The sequence below is a fragment of the Vulpes vulpes genome, chromosome 2, assembly GCF_048418805.1.
Source record: "Vulpes vulpes isolate BD-2025 chromosome 2, VulVul3, whole genome shotgun sequence".
Taxonomy (NCBI): domain Eukaryota; kingdom Metazoa; phylum Chordata; class Mammalia; order Carnivora; family Canidae; genus Vulpes; species Vulpes vulpes.
Genome location: NC_132781.1, coordinates 147,106,215 through 147,125,869, shown reverse-complemented (window position 1 = coordinate 147,125,869; position 19,655 = coordinate 147,106,215). Strand labels below are relative to the sequence as shown.

Here is a 19,655-nt window from a genome sequence, read left to right as displayed (position 1 = left end):
CTAAATAAATCAGTTTGATTTATTTAACAACTGGTCCCAGTTGTTGAGGACTGTCAAGACCTGTCAGTATTCCAAAGGGAGGGATCTCAGTCAGCACCTAGGTTTAGGCTGAATGGGTGCCAGACCTTCAGGCAGCAACCTTTAAAGCATTCAAATATATATAGTCTTGTGGGAATGCAGTTATAAACCTTGGTAGCTTCCTGTCCTGGACATCTGGAGGTGTCTCTGGGCAACACTTGCAAAAATTGGGGCCCCAGACAAATGTCTGAGCTCCTTTCTGGTAGGTGTCAGTAAGCTGTAGTGAAGCTAAGGGAGTAAGCAAAAATAGTTTTCCCCAGTCTGTGCCTCCTGGGATCACTTCCATAGTCTCTATAAGTGTGGGAAACCTGACACTTTTCCCTCAGGCTTAAGCTCCAAGACCAGTAAATAGGCCCTTTTCACAGAAACACCTGGGATGTGTTTCAGTCAGCTGTCTGTGCAGTGCCCTTTGGGTGATAGGCTGATAAGAATTATGTTTCCAATCGTTTTGGTCCCATGAGGCCCAGAAATGCAAGTCTCCTTGGCCTCCAGAGCCAAGTGATCTAGGGGCATCCCCTATGTGGACTGTGTGTGTTTGCTGCCTTTGGCAAGGTAGCAGAATCTTCCAGGGCTGTGATGCAACTTCCAACTGTAGTGAGACAGCACAAAAGTGCAGGGCTAGGGTGGCTCCTGTGAATTGTAGCAAGGGAACAAGAGATGTAGGGCCAGCACATACTTGCCAGCTTTAGCAAGGCAGTGTGAGAATACATGGTCAGGGCACACCTACTCACTTTAGAAAGGGAGGTGTAGACTTCAGGGGGAGGGGCATGCTGCCCAAGGTGATTGGAACACTGGGAGAGTGCTGTTACTGTGCAGGTCCTCCAGCTCTAAGGAGATAGAGGGAGAGCTTAAGAATGGGACTTGGTAGAACTGGCACTAGCAACGTAAAGTGGGAGTGTTGAGAGAGCTTCCCACCATTGTCTCTATCCCGAGAGTCTCAACGGGCCCCACTCCTTCATCACATACTAAGATTAGCAAATCTCCACACATAGTGTAGGCATTTTTCAAACTTGATTTTGTTCTGAGTCATAGGGTGATTGAGTCTGAGGGACTCCTTCTGACTGGAATCTCATTTCCCTGCAGCCCTTTGAGTCTCTTGGACATAAACTCTTTTGGTTTGGTTTTCAAAGCAATTTGGAGAACTTATGTCTCTGATGCAGGTCCTCAGGGTTGAGGTCCTGATGTGAGACACAAATGCTTCACTACTCAGGAGAAGCTTTGTATGTTTGAGATCCCTTCTGATTTGGGGTCACTGCACTGTGGGTGAGGTTTTTGGTGAGACCATGTCTCTGCCCTTTCCATCTACCTTGATGTGGACCTTTTATTCTTTTTTTTTTTTTTTTTTTTTTTTTTAGGGGCTTCTCAGCTAGTTTTGGGGGAAATTATTCCGTATGCAGTTATAGATTTGGTATGTCCATGATTGGAAGTGAGTTCAGGATCCTTCTGTGCTGCCATCTTTTAGTCCTCACCCCACCCCACCCCCTTCCCCCTTGCAATGTGGAATCTACCAGTTTCTGTCATTGTTTTTGTCAGTTCAGAGATCCTTGTGTTTGGTTGTGTTATCTTGTTTTCATGGAAGTACATAATGAAGCTCAGTTAATTTGTTATACCCACGTAATCCCAATTCTCAATAGGCTTGTAGCTTTGATAATAATCACTTGCACAATAACTACAAGGATTAAAAAATCCTAGCAGAATGTAAAGTTAATTACCATAATTTGAAGGAATAAAAACCATTTAGGGATTAGGAATTATCACTGGACTCCTTCTACTGTGTATTAAACTATACAGTATTGATACTTTACCTAACACCTGTATCAAATTTAAGCTTTTCCATAGTCTTTTTATTTTATGTGTTAAATATTTCTTGAATTTTTCCTCCCCTCTGCCTTCTTGCTGTCACTATCTTAATTAAAGGCTCTAGAATGAGTATTTTAACCAAAACATTGGTTAAAATGGACTTTTAACCAATAGACCTGTTCCAAGGACTCACCACTTATGCAGTCCTTCACAGTGCCAAAAGAGTTATATTTTTAAAGGTTTGATTATATAATGCTCTTGCTTAACCGCCCCCCGCCCCCGCAGCAGCTCTCCATTATCCAAAAGATAAAATGCAAACCTAGAACCTATTGTTTAGTATTCTCCACTGTTAGATTTCTAGATACCTTTCCACTCTCCTCTCCATCTTGCAGACTCTTTTGTAGTGCTGTTAATCTGCAACTCCCATATGGGACACTTTCTTGCTTCTGCACCTTTATAGTGAGGTTCTTCCTGTTTTCAGCAGTCTTTCTCTATAAACTTGATATACTCCTATAATCTTTTATTTGGTTCCAGTGATTATTATCTTTACATATTTTCTGATTACACTCTTTTCTGCATCTCAGTTTTCACTGAATTGTGCAGCTTGTACTTTGGCACTTTATGCATGCTTCTTTTAGCTCTTATGTCCCTGAATTGCCATAATTACATACCCATCTCTTTTCTGGGTTATGAATCGTTTTAGGTCAGACTGAATTGGTTGTATTTTGTATCAGTAGCCCCTGATAAAGCCTTGGAGCTGGGGACTTAAACTTGAATGAATCATACTGGAAAGAATTAGTTCAGTTTGAGTACAGAATAAACTTGTCAGTGCTCTATGTTGTCTAATCATTTCGCTTTTATGCTTGGTAAATAGAATTTGATGACTTGATTTTCTAGCTGTTTTTGAATAATACATTTTCATACTAAATAGATTTTCCTTACGGTCAAATCCAAAAAGATTCAAAGTTCAAATTCAAAAAAGAAATCTAGTAAGTGAAGCAAAATAGAATCTTAGAGTGTAGTATCTTCATGAGTTGGGCACTCTTGATTGTTCTCTTCACTTGTGGACAGCATCTCCAGAGCCAGTCCTGTCTGGCTCTAACTGACTTTGTCCCAATGCCTAAAAAACTTGAGCAATCTCTGTACTGAATTTTGCTTTCTCAGAAGGGAAAATGTAAGAAATCATATAGATTTTTTTATCTATATTGTTTTCAAAATATCAGTCATCAGTAGCATGTCTATTTTTTCACACATAGAGAAAGTCAGTGCTGTTTAATAGGCCTTGTCTATCATAATATCTTTACCCAAGATACCAAAAAAAAATTTGAACAGTGGCATCTAAATTTCAGGAATATGAAAATGAAGGACAATAAAATGATACCCCTTTATTTTTTTTTAAATGACACTCTTTTAAATGAAATGAGAAGAAATTGGCTTCCTAAACATTGCTATTGAGAATAAGTACAAAATTTTTCAGAATAAAAAATGATATAAAATTATTTCTAATAATACACTAGAGAAAGATCTCCTTTCTTGGTAGATTTCTTCAAATCAAACCTATCCGTTGTTATGTATATAACTTATAGAAGAGAGTGCTTTTTATTCTTATGTACAGCAGATGTCTTGAACTAATAGAAGTAAAGGGAAATGAAATCTAGGTAAAGGACAGGTGTGTTAAGTATAATGTCTGCAACAGATCATTTCCATGGCTAACATGGACAGAGTGCAGTGATCAACACTAGAATTGCTTGGAAAATAGCTTAGTGCTTTGGTGGAAAAACGTTAAAGCAGTATTTCTCATTAAATATTACTTCGGGGGGATCCCTGGGTGGCTCAGCGGTTAGCGCCTGGAGTTCCGGGATCGAGTTCCACGTCGGGCTCCCGATATGGAGCCTGCTTCTCCCTCTGCCTGTGTCTCTGCCTCTCTCTCTCTCTCTCTCTCTCTCTCTCTGTCTATCATGAATAAATAAATAAGATCTCTTAAAAAAAAAAAACTAAAAATAAATAAATAAATAAATAAATAAATAAATAAATAAATGTATGTATGTTACTTGGGGGCAGCTCCAGTGGCTCAGCAGTTTAGCGCCGCTTCAGTCCAGGGGATGATCCTGGGGGACCAGAATCGAATCCCACGTCGGGCTTCCTGCGTGGAGCCTGCTCTTCCCTCTGCCTGTGTGTCTGCCTCTCTCTCTCTCTCTCTCTCTCTCTGTGTCTCATGAATAAATAAATAAAATCTTAAAAAAAAAAAAAAGCAAAGAACCACAGAATTAAAAAAAAAATGTTGCTTGGAAGCAGGTTCTGTATTGCTGTGAACATGTGTTATTTTCATAATTAGAAATGAAATTTTTAAGAGAAGACATTAATAAGTATATACTCATCTTTGTTTGTTTTACCTGAAATAAATAAGGAAAAACACCAGTCCTGGCTCTTCCACTTATTAGCAGTGTGACATTTGAAAAGTTACTTAACCTCAGTATCTGTAAAATGGAAATAATAATACTACCTACATAATAGGGTTGTGAGGATTGAATGAAACCATGCATGTAAGGTTCTTAACACAGTACATTGCACATGATAAATGCCCTAATAATGTTAACTGTTTGTTTTTTTAAGGTTTTATTTATTTATTCGTGAGAGGTACACAGAGAGAGGCAGAGACATAGGCAGGGGGAGAAGCAGGATCCCTCAGGGAGCCTGATGTGGGACTCATCCCAGGACTCCGGGATCATGATGTGAGCCAAAAGCAGACGCTCAACCACTGAGCCATCCAGGCATCCCAATGTTAACTGCTTCCTTATGATGTTAGTAATAATGAGATTATATTATTCTTTACCTTTTTGATCTCTTTAAGTTGGTAGTAGATTTATAGTATTTATATTTAGTCTGGCATGTTGCCTGTGGCATGTAGCTCACATTAAGCATGGTGTTTGGGTATACTGGTAGGTTATATTAACATTAAGCAATGTCCTTCTTCAGGACATAGAGGTGAAAATAATTAATGTAAAAAAAAATCAGACCTCTGAGGAGGTTTTCAGAAGTTCTTGTTTCTGGTGTAAGTTCTCCTCTTAACTAGCTCTGTATTCTTGAGCAAATTGTAAGTTTCTTCCATAAAATAAGAGGCTTAGACTAGATACTTTTCATATTCCTTTCTGCTTCTAAATGTTATGTCTTGGGGTGCCTGGATGACACAGTTGGTTAAGCATCTACCTTTTGGTTGGGTCATGATCCCAGGGTCCTGAGATCAGACCCCACATTGGGCTCCATGCTCAGTGAGGAGTCTGCTTCTCACTCTTCCTCTGCCCCTCGCCCCTGCTTGTGCATATGTGCGCATGCTCACTCCTTCAAATGAATAAATCTTTTAAAAAATATATCTCAAGACTAGAGATTGGGACGCCTGGGTGGTTCAGTGGTTGAGCGTCTACCTTTGTTTCAGGGCTTGATCCTGGTCCCAGGATCGAGTCCTGTGTTGGGCTCCCTGTGAGGAGCCTGCTTCTCTCTCCCTGTGTCTCTGCCTCTCTCTCTCTCATAAATAAATAAATAAAATATTTTAAAAATATATATCTTGCTCATTAACTTCAGTGTAGTCAAGGGAGAATATTTTTAGGGTTTCAGAACCTAGGCTGAGTGCTTTTCAGGCAGATCTTAGAAGATGGGGAACTGGTTGTGATTGGGCAGAATTGATGACATGATAGCTTTGGATTGGTTATTACAGTGATTGAAGATCTTGAAGCACAACTCAGCGAGTAAGACATTATCTTGATATTAAACTGTTTTAATTGGATCGTAGTCTTAACCTCCTAGGGGTTGTAGAATTATATTTTCCTAAGATAACAAAGCTGCTAGTTGATTTTGATCCCCTATTCTTCCCTCTCTTTTCCTCCCCTATCTTGTGTTTTGCAAGATGGAATTATTATCTCTGTAGATTCTTGGATCTCCTTAAAATGGAGACTCTAATTCAGCAGGTCTGAGATGGGGCCTGAAAGTCTGCAGTTCTAGCAAGTTCCCAGGTGAGATCCTGTTGCTGGTGGTTGGATTACCATTTAAAGAGCAAAAGTCTACTAAGCACCATGCTTATTGGGCAGCAGGTCTTTGTTACATCTTCGTCTCTTCTTGGCCTTGCATTGTAGACTCTAGATTTTGGGCTCTGAATTAAGCATCCTTATATTCCCAATTTTGAACTTAGTCTTTAGATGAATATGTCATTTTCAGCATCTCTGATTCCCATTAGGCACAACTCCATAGTTGTTCCTATATGTGACTCTGGCTTGTTTCTGCAGCTTTCTTTCACTAATATAGCTCTCGGCCTTTACCAGTTTTGTGGCCTGCTCCAGGCTCTGACTTTTGCCTGGAATTACCTGGAGCACATCCTTTTATTCAGCTGAGTTGGGGCATTTGAATTGCCAGTTCAGGGCTCCCATTTTGAAGCTATTGCTGTACATTAAGAACATAAGTTAAATTTTCCAACAGATGTTATTGAAAATGACTGTTAATCACTTTTCCTTCTAGTCTTTTTGCCATTTGATTTCAGTAACTATATTTCGTGATCCTTCTGTGTCCAGAGGACCATGTAGTTTCCATTTCAATAGACAGCTCTGTTTATGATGCAGTGAACCCCTCCGTTTTTAGAGAGTTGCCTAGCCAATTGAATGGAAATGAGAGACATGATTGGTCAGCACTGGAAGTAAAGCTGAATTTTTTCCCCCACAGTCCAGTTTATTTTTCCCATGTATTTCTTTGAGAAACTGAAGTGATGATTGTTTTAAGATCTTTGTGGAGGTCCCTGATGGTGGTGGTCATTTTGCAGGCAGGCGCGGGGAGTGGGGAGGACTTGGCTTTTTTCATATCTCACAGAGCTTATCATTTAAAGCAGAATGATGTCCGTTAACACTGACTTTAGAATTTTTTTCCTAGGCATCCTAAGATAATATTCAACAGTCTTAAAGAATGAACATAAAAACGAGGGTAGGTGCTTCAAATAATAGAATATAATTTTGTTTGAAGAGGAGAGGAAACAGCAGGCAGTCTTCAAATTAACTACAGAACCCATCAACTTCAGGGCTGATTTCCATTATGGTTTCATGTTACAGTAGTAGTTTAGTTTCATTTGCAATAGTATAAGCTGAATACCTTAAATATCCATTGTCATGACTCCAGTTTTCATTTCAATTTTTTGCTACAATAAAATCCTTATAACTAAATTATAATGCAAATTAAAGTACAGCAAAATTTTAATAGTCTTAGTGTTCACCCAGAGTTACACTCTTTCAGTTTTGTATTACATAAAAAACTAACAGTCCATAAAACATATGGTAAAGTTAAGCTGCACTTAGAATAGACATGAAAAATTTTAAGCCAAAGTAGATGGTTTGAAAAGTGTATTGCTAAATGAATATACTTAGAACTTAAGGAATGCCTGTTCTGGTATTCTAGTTCTATAATGTTAAACATATGTATTTTAAAGATTAATTTACTTATTAATATTTTCATTATTGCATGGATACAGCAGCCTAATACTCATCATATACTTCTGGGTGAGGGAAAGAAATCCTCAAGTAGCCTCCCTAGTGAATGTAGGGCCCTGTGTGGGGCTAGATCTCAGAACCCTGAGGTCATGACCTGAGCTGAAATCAGGAATTAGACATTTAACCTACTGAGCTACCCAGGCACCCCACTCATCCTACACTTCTTACTGAGAGATATGATTTCACTTCCAAGGGTCTTAAGTTTGCTTTGTCTCTCTGCAGAGAGTATGCTTTCCTGGGGCATTTGACAATTGGCTCTGATCAGACTTGGAGGTTGGTAGTGATTTATGAGTGAAGTTAAGATTAGCTCTGAATAGTCATGCTTCAGAAATAATTATTCATTTTGGTTATAAAATTTTATTAAAGATTTGTTAGCATCACTCCTGTGTAGCAGAGGGTCTTATTTCAGTGGAGCATTTCTCCCTCTTACACCCTAAGTAATACTTTTTCCTCTGGTTAGATAAAGTGATAATCTTGGTTTCCTATGGCTCCTGCACATAGGCACTAAAAAATGCAGAGCAACCCAGGGGTACTTTAATATCACAGTTCAAATTCCACTCAGTTGTTTTTTTTTTGCTATTTCTTAAAAGTTACTGGTTATGTGAATTGCTGATTTAAAATCACTCTGTGGAGCATCCATCCTTGCATCAGTCAAGATACTAAACTGACAAAGCCAGTTAATCAAGCATTCCTTGATTTCTTCTTTTGTGACCAATCCTATGTTAAGTGCTGGAGAAGATTCATAAAGTTTAAGGATGGGAAAGGAAAGATAATTGGTATTTAATATACACTGTGCTAGTTGCTTTATTCAAAATATTTCCTTTAAATCTCAAAATAACTGTGGGAGGTTATATAATTCTTCCCACATCACAGATAGAAGACCTAGCTCAGAGAGAGTCCAAGTCCTAAAAGTTGCAAAGTGAGATAGCTGTGATTGTAGTCTGGATCTCTCTGTTTTCAAAACCCATGTTCTTTAGACAGCCTCTTAGATATTAAAACATTCTCCATTCACGAGTTTCCTTACACTTTGGGGATTTGAGAAGGAGAAGTGGTGGAGAGCAGAGAGACTTCTCTTTTATTTGATTGAACTTTGGGATTTAACTTTATTCTCTAATGAGTGAAAGTTGCCTTTTAAAAGATATGGCTTGGATTCCATAAAAGAAAGTTTGGTCAGTTAATGATTTTATTGCAGGTGGATCTTTTTTTTTTTTTTTCTTTTTTTAACGATTTTATTCATTCATGAGAGACAGAGAGGCAGAGACATTGGCAGAGGGAGAAGCAGGCTAGGATCATGCCCTGAGCCAAAGGCAGACACTCAACCACTGAGCCACCCAGGTACCCCTGCAGGTGGATCTTAACAGAAGGCAATTCATTGACAAAGACCCTTAGGACAGGCTTGAAGCAGACCACCAAAGTCTGAGCGTATAGCATAAGAAATGGCAGTGCCGTCTCTGCCCTGTTTGACTTAGTGATCTAAACTTCACTGCATTTTTTAAAAAATATTTTATTTATTTATTCATGAGAGACACAGAGAGAGAGAGGCAGAGACACAGGCAGAGGGAGAAGCAGGTTCCATGCAGGGAGCCTGATGTGGGACTTGATCCCCGGTCTCCAGGATCAGGCCCTGGGCTAAAGGTGGCGCTAAACCGTTGAGCCAACCGGGCTGCCCCATTTTTTTTTTTTTTTTAACTTCACTGCATTTTGATGAGAAAATTAACTAGCTTTCATTATCTACAAACTGTATACTAGTTTTTAGTAGTATTTCCAGTTTTATTCTGGTAGTATGTTTTTGTTAACCATGGTAAACTTACTTTGCTAATTCATAGTTTATAGTTTTTTTTTTTTTTATTAACATTCAAGACTTACTCAATTTATGCCTATTGTACAAAGTATTATCAGGAAATTTTTAATTAGTAGTGATGACGTTCATATTAAATGCATTTCTGAACTTTACCAAGACTAGAGATACAGACCAGGCTTCATCAAAATTTAAATGATAAAGGGAAATGGTTCAGTTCCACTTTTCAAAGTGCTGAATGACTTTGAAAGTATCATTTCTTTCAGACTTGTATATAATAACTTGTGACATGTTTTTATCACTATAATAGCAGAAGATGTTAATAAAGTTAAATATTTCTTGTAAAGATTAGGAATGGTGTAGAGTGAAGTTCTTTTAACCCCCCTCTATAATTCAATTAATATTGAACTAAAACTTTATCATTTAAGTCTTAGATGTTTGGAATTTATAATTTTTACTTGTAGTATAAGTGTGAAATAATGACTCTGGGTTTCTTTGGAGAAATCTTATGTGTCCAGTGTCCAGATTAGCATTATCTTTTAGAAAGTGACCCACTTGTAAGGCTATATATATTTACTCTTGTGATCAAATCATTTTTTAATCATATCATTTTATGATTTCATTCAGATCCACCTTTATGAGCACAGAATAGGATATGAGTAGAGTAGAACAAGTTAAATTACTTTATGGTCACAACTTAGGTTATTAATTAGTAGTCTTAATTTCATCTTTCCTAATGAATCATCTTATTCATTGCAGCTAATTATGAGTAAATTTTGGCAAATTTTAGATATCAGAAGATACTAATTTCATTTGTTCAATAAATATTTGAGTACTTACTGTATGCCAAGCACTGCTGGCACTAGAATTAAAACAGTGAATGAAACAACCATTCTCGACAAAATTTAACAACTTGTGCCACTTCTGAATGCATTTTTTTTTTTTCTATATAGAGAGGAGTTCCAAAAACTTTTTAAAGATTGGAATTATTGGAATATAGCTCTGACCTCACAGAAATCATACAAATTCATGGAACATTATGACAAGGTATTCTACTAGACTATAAATAAAAAAGGAAAATGAAATAGCTAATTGAGTGATTGGTATTCATAAGGTCAACATATGAAACATCAACTGGATTTAATATCCTTAAATAGATTTTATAGGCTGTGCTCCTTTTATAAAGGTCACTGGAAGAACTTAATATCTTTTTATTAAAAATAAAATGAGAATAGTGGAATGGCCTTTTCACATCTTATTTGGATAAGTTGAACAGGCAAATTTTATTTCATTTTTATAACGTGTTATTTCATATTTGCTATTTCATATTTTACATTTAAAATATGTTTCTTACCTAACTTACCATGAGAAACATACAGACTTAAAAAGTTGAGGGTTCAGATGAACTGTGAAAATAAATTGGTTAAAAATATACATGTATGCATATATGCACATATTTTGGAACAACCTTGTAATTTTGAGGTCTCAGAGGATAGGGAAAAGACTACGCACAGATTGTCTTCAAAAAGCCCTGTGTTCAAATTCAGACTGCCATTTATTGACTTCTTTGTGTCTCACTTTAATGCCAGCCTCAGAACTTTGTGAAATGATGAAATGGAACAATATGTATAAAATATCTTGTACAATGCATAGTAGTAGGTATTCAGAATTTCCATTTATCATTTTTTTAAAGATTTTATTTATTCATGAGAGACAGAGAGAGAGAGAGAAAGGCAGAGACACAGGCAGAGGGAGAAGGCAGGCTCCATGCAGGGAGCCCGACGCGGGACTCAATCCCAGGTCTCCAGGATCGCACCCTGGGCTGCAGGCAGTGCTAAACCGCTGTGCCACTGAGGCTGCCCTCCATTTATCATTTTAAAAAATTCTATAAGTAGTAAATGAATACCATCTTTTTTTCTGAGAGAAAGAGAGCATGATCAAGCACAAGTGGGAGCGGGACACGGGGAGAGAAAGAATCTTAAGTAGGCTCCACAATCAGTGTGGAGCCTGATACGGGGCTCTATCTCACAACCCTGAGACCATGATGTAAGCTAAAAATAAGAGTCAGAAGCTTAACCAACTGGCCTGCCCAGGTGCCCCTAAATGAATACTATCTTATATAAATCAGAAATATAGAGAGTAAAAATCACAATCCCCTCTTGAGTAGTAACATTTTGAACAGTTTGGTGTGTATCCTTTTTGAGCATTTTAAAGTTCTTAGTTATATATATGTATATACATTTGTAAACATCACATATGTTTAGTTATTTTTGCATAGTATTGCAACACGTAGTATCATACTGTAAATCTTATTCTACGAGGTTACTTTTACACACAATTTTTTTGTTTTTTTCATGATTTTACAAGAGATCTACCTCATTTCTTTAAACTGTTTAAAGGTACTTCATTGAATGGAGGTCTCATAATTTATTCATTCTTCTACTGGGGGGACATTTATTCCTTAATATTTTAAATTTCAGTGCATGAAGGAACTCAACAGTAAAGAAAATCATGGTTTAAGTATTGTTTTTTTTGTTTTGCAAGGAGATATTGGCGATCTTGAAGATATTGCCATCTTGAATGGCAAATATTACTGCCATTTACTACGTATAAGGCATGGCCCCTATCATTGATCAGCTTCTGATATAGTATAACACATTAATGAAATAGTGAAAATAAAATTTATTGTGACAAGAGCTATAATTAATCTATTTACAAAGTGTCATAAGAATGCAGAAGATGAAACAATTAACTCTGTTGGAATTCAAGAAGGCTTTTTCTTTTTTTAAGATTTTATTTATTCATGAGAGACACAAACAGAAAGGCAGAGACATAGGCAGAAGGAGAAGCAGGCTCCCTGTGAGGAGCCCAAAGTGGGACTCGATCCAGGTCCCTGGGATCATGACTGGAGCCAAAAGATACTCACCCACTGAGCCACCCAGGCACCAAGAAGACTTCTTCTGATCATGTGATCATCCAGTTCAATTCAGGATACTTATTGAGAACCTCTTAGTACTAGCATCAGGGATATAGAATTGAGAATGTCTTGAAATAACTTGTCCCTTCTATAGTGGTATCCTGGTTTTTATCAGTGAGGAGTGAAAGGGAATTTTACCATGAAGAAATTATCATCTCACATTAATGATATAACTTAAATTTTAAAGTTGTTTGAAAAAACATTATATCATATAGAGACTTATATGTAAGATATACAGATTATTGTATTCTAAGAACTCTTGCTATCTTAGCCCCAAAATTAATGTTTAAGTAATCAACTGATAAACCATAGATTTTTATCAGTAATTCACTGATAAACCACAAAGGTTTGCATATATTTTGTATATTCATATATAAGGCTGTCTGTTTGCTCTCCTATGCCTATCTGCTCTAGCCCTTCCTGTCCTTCTCACCTTTTCTACACGCATGTGAGAGTACAAGGAATATGTAGATCTCATGAAACTATGGGGCTATTTGACCTTCTAAAATACAAGGTCTTCACATTCTGCTTAGTTCTTAATGGTCTTTGGAACATGTTAGCTCAGAGATTTTGGTTATTTACTGTTTCTTTGTATATACTTCTTTTAAAGATTTTATTTAATTATTCATGAGAGACAGAGAGAAAGGCAGAGACATAGGCAGAGGGAGAAGTAGGTTCCCTTCGGGGAGCCGATGTGGGACTCCATCCAGGACCCCAGGATCACAACCTGAGCCAAAGGCAGAGGCTCAACCACTAAGCCACCCACGTGACCCTATATATACTTTCTTATTAGTTTATTAGTGTCTGTACCTTAGAGTCTTCAAAAACTACTCTTTAGGCTTTCGGAGACTTGTTCCTGACTGAAAAGTCACAAGTTTTAACATGTTCTCTATCTATCAAATTAGCTGCTTACTCTGACTAAAGCAGGAGAGGATTCTAAAGTTGCAATCATTAGGATGAGTGAACTTCAATTTGCTCTATTTCCAAAGCAGGACAATCATTAATAAAATGTAGATGGAAGATACTGATTGATTCTTTCCTTGGGCTAAGATTTTACTTTCCTGAATTTTGTATATTTTCTGCTAGAACCCAAGACCCATAGAAAAATGAACGTATACTGTTTATGTTTTAATTTTGTGTCAATATTCAGTATTGAGTGCTGTATAAATTACTTTTTTAAAAAAATCAATGTATGTTGCCAGAAACAATAATATTTTTAGAGACATTAATGTGACTACACATAAAGCTGACTGTTTAAGCTATTGTAAACATCATATATTCCAGATAGGCTTGAAATCTAGCATAAAATTGTTATATCTATGAGAAAATATAAGTAGACCAAATGCTACATTATTAGAAATTATTTATATAGCTTCTGAAAATTAAGTTATATTATTTCAAGAGAAAATGTTCTATTTGAATCCCATAACTTGGGATGGTGTCTGCTATTAATTTAGGATAAATGGATCTTTCTATTCAGTATTCTGTAATCTAAAATAAAAAGTGGATCAATTTAATCCTTTTTAAAAGTCTGGACCTCACTATTTACTTTAAAAACAATTTTAGGGCACTTGGGTGGCTCGGTAGGTGAAGTGTCCAACTCTTGGTTTCAGCTTAGGTCATGATCTTGGGGTTGTGAGATCGAGCCCAATATAGGGCTCTGCTTTCAGTGAGGAGTCTGCTTCCTTCTCTCTTCCTTTCTTCCTTTGCCCGACCCCTTACTCCCTCTGTAAAATAAATTAAAATATAAATAAACCAGTTTAGAAAACAAATTTTCAATGGATTGAATACCTAAATGGAAAAATTTTCTTGACATAGTAAAAAGCTTAGCAGAAAATTGAGGTGACTGTGTATAACCTAGGAGTTGTCAAAAACCTCTGTATTTTGGTATTTTTAAAGTTTTTATTTAAGCTCTAGTTAGTTACCATACAGTGTAATATTAATTTCAGATGTACAGTATAGTAATTCAACACTTCATACAATAACTGCTGCTCCATCACAAGTGCACTTTTTCATCCCCATCTCCAGTTTCGCCCATCCCCCCACTCACCTCCCCTCTGGTAACCATCAGTTTGTTTTTTAGAGTTAAGAGTCTGTTTCTTGCTTTGCCCTTCTATCTTTTTTCCCATTTGCTCATTTTGTCTAAAACCTTTTTTTAAAAAAAAATAAAAATAAAACTAAAACCAAATGAACAAAGATAGATATATTCAACTCTTGAAAGTTTTTATGTTGTAGTATTGGTATACTAATGAAAATTCATGGGAAAATATTTAAAATGAAATATTAAATAGCAAATAATATATACAAAGAGCTTTTAGATATTGATGATAAAAACAAAAACAATAACAAAACAGTAACAAATCACAATCTGATGTAGACAATTCACAGAAGAGCAAATCCAAATGTTGAGTTTGCAAAGATTTTCAGACTCACTAAGTATATGATAAACGAAGAACAAAAGTTAGATACTATCAGATAGGAAAACTTTTGAGAGAGATCACAAGCGGAGGAGCAGAGGGAGAAGAGGAGAGAGAATCCCAAGCAGGCTCCATACCCAGCACAGAGCGCAACACTGAGCTCAATCTCATGATCCTGAGACTATGGCCTGAGCCAAAATCAGGAGTCGAACACTCAACCAACTGAGCCACCTAGGTACCCCTGGAAAAACTTTTAAAAAGATGGAGCACTTATATCTAGTAGGAATGTGAATTGTTTTAACCTTTTAAAAAATCCAGTTTGCCATTATTTTATAAAACGTACATTTATTACTGAATTTTATACTATTGAGTAGTTAGATTAGAGGCAGGCAAACTTCAGAAAAGCCCTTAGTATGTAGTGCCTTGTTTTATAAGACGTGTATAAACTTTGGAGCTATGATAATATGTCTGCTGGTATGCATATGTGTTTATGACTTCATATTCACCTAGATTTCAGTTGTTATCTTCATATTCAGGTAGTAGTTCATTATTTGAAATTGCAATTATTTTCAGAGTTTGCAATACAGGAGTTGTTTCCTGTTATCTCAGTCCCGCAAAGGGACTGAAATTTCCTATCCTTTGTCTTTTAAGAAACTCAGCACTCTAACTTGTGTTACTTTTATTCAAAACCTTACCTTACCTTTCCTACTAATCTGTGAGTCCTGGTAGCCTACTAGATGTATGGTCCAGAGTTTTATGCATATACTACATGTATTAATTGAATAAACAAATAATGGTATTTATCTTAGTCTATCTCCATATGTGGAAATATAATTAAGCTACTTAAGGGTTCATCAAAGTCTTGATTAATAACATTTTTGTATGTACCCTATTAAAGGACTTTCAATCATATAATGAAAAATTGTATGCTCTAATAATAGACTATTGATACTGTTTTTGGTTTGCTGATCTATTTTCCATCTTGACTTCCCTTTGAAGTCCTCATTTTCTTTTAGTGGTTGCTATTTGAATTACCAGTGCTATTTTGTGATTGCTTAAAAGCCTCCCCATAACACTAAGTGTTTTATAGTGCCAAGTTCAGGAAGTTTGTACTTTGGTTATGCTCTTTCTTGTTTTTGCTTCATGGATAATTCTTAGGAAATTCTTTGTTTAATCTCCTAAAAGTAACATTTTCCTCTTTCATGCTAAAGCTATAATATTACTCTTCAAGGAACAGCTTCTGCCTCTTTTTGTATTGATCTTTGTCAATGAATGTCTTTGGCAGTATTGTGTTCTGAAATGAAGAGTAGATTGATTGTATTTTTCTAAAAGCAAGAGAATTGACAAGGAAAAAAATCAAATCAACATGTTTAAACTCATTTTTACAAACTGGGAAAAGATAATTTTTATTTTACTTTTATTTACTTTGATGTTTGAATATAGGCATAATTCAACTGGGAAAAACATGAAAAGGAAATATATTTAAAAACTTGATTTCATTTTGAACTCTGATCATTTATTAGTATTTTCTGTAATTTTAAATCTTTTTCATTGTCTGGAAATTCATGCTCTACTGATTGCTTTCTCTTCCACATTTCTTTTTTTTGGTATTGATTCTTTTCAGATGTCTAATTCTTGTTTAAAATGTTACCATTGATCACTTTTCCTTTGACTTCAGATTTGTGGTACTGTTTGCCATAAGTTGTGTGGAACATACTTGTTTAATTTTATGCAGTTACTTCAGAAACAATACAGTGGTGATCACTAAAATGTTAACATTTATCTAGGCAAGCTGTTCTTAATTCACCATGGGCTTTCTTTCAAGATATAAGAAGGTATAAGAAAATATTGATTCTTAGGTGATTTTACTTTTGTACTTTTCTGCTGTGCTTTGAACATCTTCTCTTCTAGCTCTTACTGCATAGGTATTTATTTTCCTGAAAAGACTGGTTTTCCTTCTGTTTATTTATTGTTGCTTTCGAGAAACTCCATTGGTAACTTAATTGAGAAACATTAGATAACAGAATCATTTTAGTTTTTTTGGGAGGTGTGGGTCACCTTAGATGTAATAGCACTTTTAAAAATAAATATTTTTTACCCTAAAAATCATGATACAAGATCATTAAAACAATCTTTCAAAATAAACTCACCTACAATTATTATGGTAGATATAAAAGTGGATTTCAGTTTTGCATATTCCATTTCAGTTTTATTCATATGCACATGTATTGTTTTACCTTTATGTAATGAAAGTATATGCAGGGATCCCTGGGTGGCGCAGCGGTTTGGCGCCTGCCTTTGGCCCAGGGCGCGATCCTGGAGACCCCGGATCGAATCCCACGTCGGCCTCCCGGTGCATGGAGCCTGCTTCTCCCTCTGCCTGTGTCTCTGCCTCTCTCTCTGTGTGACTATCATAAAAAAAAAAAAAAAGTATATGCAAATTCCAGTGGTTTTTCCTTATATAAAGCAAGATATTAGGTTTTCTAACAAAAGAACTCTAAATAAAAAATAGAAATATCAGTCATTCACAGTCCTTTCACCCCAGCAAAGGTGTCTCCTTTAATCTTTGTGTGTGTGTGTGTGTGTGTGTGTATGTGTGTGTGTGTATATATATGTATATATATATATACATATATATTCACAATTTAAAATTTGTGATGATTTGTACCTGATTTTATTTTATTAATTCTTGAATGAGCTTCATGGGGAGTGTGTAGACTCCCAGAGCTTAGCACCTGACATGTAAGCGTTGGCCATATTCTTTTTTCTGAACTGCCAGACTGCCCATTTCTTATGCCTACCCAGAGTTGTTGAATGCAGGGAGACAGAGTACATGACCGGGCCTTTGCCTATTTTGCAGGATTCCTGATGCTTTCCTGGCTATGTTGATAGGTCTCCCCATTCTTCACTACAGGGTGATTTTGGTGGGTGTCATTGCAAAGACTCCTTTTCAGAAAACCTCTTCACTCAGGTCACTTCGTATTCCTGCTTTCGTGTGTAAATCATCTCTCTTTCCAACAGAAGATAATGAGATTATTGCCTCAATGTATAGGTCTTTTCCTTTCTTCCTTCATAATGTTTACTATCTCTCTAAACATAAAGGGATTCCAAATACCTTGGCTTTATACTAGCATACTGGACATTGCACTTTTATGAACAAAATGCTTTAATTTTTTTTAGAAAAAGATTCTTAATGCATGCCAACACATTCCCCTCCTATAACCTCAGGTAAATTTTAGGGCCAGTCTTGTGCTATTTGTTAGACTATATAATGTATATTATCTGAATCCAGAGGTGGATTAGTTGTGACCTTGAGATGTTTATAATTTCTGAGTGCTTTTAAGAAGAATGAGAGACAGTACTTAGTCTGATGGCTGAAGGTTCAGATGTCTTCCTTTCAGTCAGTAGTTGAGAATATGCACTAGTCAAGTGAACAATTTTCTGTATCCATTTTGTGGGAAATTATCATAATTATTGTGTGTTCTGTAGCTTTTGAGCAGTATGCTTTCCTAATACCTTGGTGTAGTTTTCGTGGCTGAGAAGTCGAAATGGCTTCTGCTTTAGTCCAGATAATAAGGTATGAGTTTTATCTACCTAGGAAAAAGTAGAGGCTTCAGAATTTCAGTTTGAAAACTATCTGAATATTCATAGAGTGGATGACTTTGGAACATGTCAGCATTATCTTTTTCTTTGAAGTTTTTGGGGTATGATCATTTGACAGAAAATTGCCTGATCATATGCATAAAGAATAAGGTTCAGGTTTCAGGGCATTTAAGTGTAGATATTTCTCAAAGGGAACTGAAGTTATTGAACTAGTGACTAGAATGTAAGTACTAATGGTATTTTAATTGTTGGGACCGGTACACATATATGAGTCAGTTAGATTAGCTACCAGGGGTGAGGGTGGGGGTTCCCATAACATATAGAATCTTTCTATACTTCTTACAAGGGCGATTTCTTCTCTCTCCTTTCCCCACCAAAAATTTGACCAGTAATATATGTGGTAGTTCACATATAAAAATGAAAATTAGATTCCTAAGTAGTACTTTTTCATTTACTTAGAAGTTTTCTTTGTTTATCTTAGTGAAAATGACTGAATTTGATGGGTTTTCATTTTTCTTTTAGGCTCAGTTTATGAACCTCTTAAAAGCATTAATCTTCCGAGACCTGATAATGCAACTCTGTGGGATAAATTGGATCATTATTACAGAATTGGTAAGCAAAACAGGGCGAAGAAAACATGTCCTTACGTAGTTATGATTAGTATTTATTTTGCCTTATATTGCATATATTATGTGCATGATGGTATTCTCTCATTTGGATGTTGGGGTAGTTTCATTGCTTAGGCAGCTATATATTCCAATTGCATATTGATAGTGGGACTATAAAAGAACTCTAGCAAGTCATCTGTCCCTTAAATAATTTTAAAACTGTCACCAATGTCCTCTGTGTCCTTTTAGTCCTCCTAATTAATACCAGATTTGAGAACTAGAGTGTTTCTTGATTACTGCTTACATAAAGATTTTGTAGAAGTATTCCTTACTCATTTACCTATACATGGTTCCTAAGCAGTCCTAAGCCTTTTATATCTATTTCTAATTCACAAATAATCTTAGGTTATTATTACAAATAACAGGTCACTATTTTATTTGTTGTTGTTTTGTTTTGCCAAGAGCAGCCTGGAAGATTTTGTTTTTTAATATGAGGAATCAACTCTGAGATACATATGCATGGGACTCCTCTTTGTTCATCAGACTGTAAGCTAGAAAAGCCTGTTAATTTTTGCCATTTTGTTTCTTGTGCCATTTACATGGTATTATATGGCAAATAATATAAAATTTAATTTATTTATTCCCCCTAAGATAAGATTTTTTTTGTTATTTGTGTTAACTTCAGGTAAAACCTTAATTCATCTTATTTTGCTGACAATTCTGAAATATATTCTTATGTAGCCCTTTTATGATCATTGTAGTCATAACTAGATAAAAAAAATTTAGTACCTTTTTAAAGAAATGTCAGTTTACTTTAGACTGTAAGGAGCAATTCTTTACTCTGGGAAAAAT

At 36.0% G+C, this 19,655-nt stretch overlaps 1 protein-coding gene across 10 annotated transcripts in view; it reads left to right on the top strand.

Moving 5' to 3' along the window:
* The window catches only part of PHKB (phosphorylase kinase regulatory subunit beta), a 212,831-nt gene that overhangs the window by 19,267 nt on the left and 173,909 nt on the right, over positions 1-19,655 (top strand). For 8 of the 10 annotated variants that reach the window (XM_072750287.1, XM_026014319.2, XM_072750291.1 and 5 more), the window contains one exon: positions 18,718-18,807. In XM_072750287.1, coding sequence (XP_072606388.1) covers positions 18,718-18,807 — 90 coding nt within the window. Of the gene's footprint in view, positions 1-10,151; positions 10,246-17,452; positions 17,517-18,717; positions 18,808-19,655 lie in introns of those variants that run through there. The other 2 variants (XM_026014321.2, XM_072750292.1) reach the window with 2 other exon arrangements.